At 52.0% G+C, this 2,848-nt stretch overlaps 1 protein-coding gene across 1 annotated transcript; it reads right to left on the bottom strand.

Moving 5' to 3' along the window:
* Positions 1-144: 144 nt before the first annotated feature.
* On the bottom strand, positions 145-1,700 carry LOC119343579 (UDP-glycosyltransferase 83A1-like). Its single transcript, XM_037614472.1, has 2 exons — positions 1,220-1,700; positions 145-1,111 (listed from the first exon to the last, which is right to left on the bottom strand). Exons 1-2 carry the CDS (start codon positions 1,698-1,700, stop codon positions 216-218), a joined length of 1,377 nt encoding a protein of 458 aa, XP_037470369.1. The 3' UTR covers positions 145-215.
* Positions 1,701-2,848: the final 1,148 nt, after the last annotated feature.

Raw genomic sequence — 2,848 nt, 5'->3', positions numbered from 1 at the left:
TATTTTAAATGGCCGTGGCAACGCACGGGCGTTCAACTAGTTATTCTAACAAGCAGGAAGATCATGCCTTGAGCCTTGTGGACCATTTCACTAGTTTTTTTTGTTGCTACTATGTCAAACCATTATTTTTTGTTGCTATATATCTAAGCTGTTTGACTTTTACTTTTTGTATATCAACGTAGATGTTTGGAGCCGTCCGATGTCTGGTGTCGTGATCACGCGGTGATGGGATGGGATCCCACCTCTCCGAGCAAGTTCACAAGCTTGAGAAGGCACTGATGCGAGTACCCTCCCTCTTCAATGCTCGCACAAGCCTCGTTCTTCCACGTCGCAGCCCTCGCCTTGACTCCCTCGTCGCCGAGCAGCCGTGCCACCTTGCTCTCGATCTCCTCCTTGGTGACGACCCCTCGCTCGTCTCGGCAAAGCTTGATGCCGGTGCCCCACACGTTGCACACGTAGCTCTGGTTGGCGAACTGGTCAGCGAAGTACGGCCAGCAGAGGAACGGCACGCCATGCAGCATGCCTTCCATGGTCGAGTTCCACCCGCAGTGTGACACGAAGCAGGCGACGGCGGGGTGCGAGAGCACGCGCTGCTGCGGCGCCCAGCCCACGATGAGACCCTTTCCCTCGACGCGGCGCTTGAACGCGTCGAGCCAACCTTCTGTGGCTCCGGTGGTGAAGTTTGGCCGGACGACCCACAGGAACGGTCGGCCGGAGAGCGCGAGCCCGTCAGCAAGCTCTTGGAACTGCGTCGCGTCCAAGATGCCGGAGCTCCCGAAGGCGACGTAGACGAGGGAGCAGGGGGCCTGCGCGTCGAGCCAGGCGAGGCAGGTGAGGTCTTCGGGCAGGAAATGTCCGGCCGGCCTCGACGTCGGCGCTACCAGTGGGCCGAGCGGCAGCGCGTTCGGGAGCAGGGCCAGAGCGTCAGGTTCCATCTCCATGAAGGTGTTGCATATGATCGTCTCAGCTAGCGGCATCAACCGGTTGGTCCTGAGGACGTTCTGGATGTTGGTTCTGCGCCTCTCAGGCGTGCTGCCAAGGCTGACCCAGGGGATCTCTGCCGCGTCAACGGGCGGCATCAGTTGGACCCTCTCGTGCCTCTTCACGTTCCCTGCGTAATGTACGTGGTGTCCATGTTCATGGTGTACAGTCTACATACCAAGAGAAGACTAGGAAACTAACGAGTTACATGGGGATGGAAATTTTGATTTGCTCTTACCACTTTCATCAACAACACCGTCCTCGATCAATTTTGGGAGGTTCATCCTAAGCGCAAACACGGCTGCAGAGTACGTGGAGAACAAGGCGACACGGACGCCCACCGTGGTTGCCAGGTCCAGCGCCCAGCTCATGGACACGTCCGCTATCATCCAGTTCGTCTTCCTCGACCTGATCATCTCCTCGAGGCGGCCGGACATGGCGGCCGGCAGTCCCTTGACCAGCGCGCCGATGTCCGTGTGGTCGTCGGCAGGCCCCAGGCCGTCTGGAATGGAGAGCATGTGAACTCCTCCTGGGATTGCTCCGTCCTCTGCCAAGGCTTGGAGGACGCGGCCGTGGTTGAACTCGGTGTTGACGAAGTCGATCTCCAAGCCGTGCTCGACGAGCTTGCGGGACAGCTCCATGAGCGGGATGACGTGGCCCTGGGCAGGAAAGGGTAGCACCATGACACGAGGTTGAGCTTGAGCAGCAGCAGCCGCCATTGAGCTAGGTTGTTCGCGCTAGAAATGGAGTATGCCTTGACAAATTTGCAAGAGCAAAGTTTGTCACAGGGTCTCCCGGTGGACGCGGACGACAGGGATGGACGGGTAGTCTGTCATATATGCTCACACATGTGCATATATAAGGGTCTGCAGACCAATTGATGTTGCATCAGCTCATCTCTAGTCAACAGACCACATTTTTGTCTCTTCCAAAGAAAGGGTTATCTGGGTAATGACTCATCACATCGTGTTGATAAGTTTTTATGAAGTTGTGGAGTGGAGTGTGGACCACGTTGTACATATATATATATATATATATATTGGTAGTTAGGGATTGTTCGAAATTAGATAGGAATTCTTTCCGTCTTGTCTTTAGGAGGCCTTTTACCCACGAGGCTCAATACAACACACAAACTGCTATGTTGATTCCCTCATCTCTAATCCTCTTACAATTCAATCTCCTTATTTTGGGAAAAAATTGATGATTGTAGCCGAATTTTGTACCCGCAACCACAACTAATCACTGGAATGCAAATGATTTGTGTGTTGGCTCATGGAGCTTTGTTGCGGTGGGCAGATGATTGTCCATGTACACCCATGTTGACAAGTCCAACCAGAGAGGCCGAACTTGGCATTTCATCCCCAAGACCCCAAGGCTGAGCTTCAAGCCAACACCTTCAACAAGAGCATGACAAATAAGAAATATACTATTAGAACCTAATATCAACACTAATAAATGGATAGGCGGGGGGCGGTGCCCCCCCCCCCTCCACGCTGTATTTATTCAACAATTATTTAAGATTGAGCGCGTGCATCTCATAATTATTTTTTTCATTATATAATTACATATACATGGCATAAGCTTTATTTGTGAATTAAAATATAACTTTGATGTTCATGCCATTATTTTATAATGATTTTCATGATATGCGATATATACTGGTGAAATGGTACCGCAGGCTCCTCTTGACAAGCGTCATCTTCTGCACTCTATCATTTGCGTGTGTCATTAGCATCGCGGACACTTTCGTGATAGTGAAAGTTGCGAGGTTCCCCTACTTGGGATCGTCGGCTAGGTTTCTGGTCGTAGCTAGGGACGTTGTAGCAGATCTTGTTGGGGTGGCACTCTTTAGTGCAGGCTCCTATAT

Source organism: Triticum dicoccoides, unplaced genomic scaffold (genome assembly GCF_002162155.2).
Source record: "Triticum dicoccoides isolate Atlit2015 ecotype Zavitan unplaced genomic scaffold, WEW_v2.0 scaffold133749, whole genome shotgun sequence".
NCBI classification, from domain to species: Eukaryota; Viridiplantae; Streptophyta; class Magnoliopsida; order Poales; family Poaceae; genus Triticum; species Triticum dicoccoides.
Note: the sequence above shows the minus strand (reverse complement) of the source record. Positions and strands in the feature narration are given on the sequence as shown.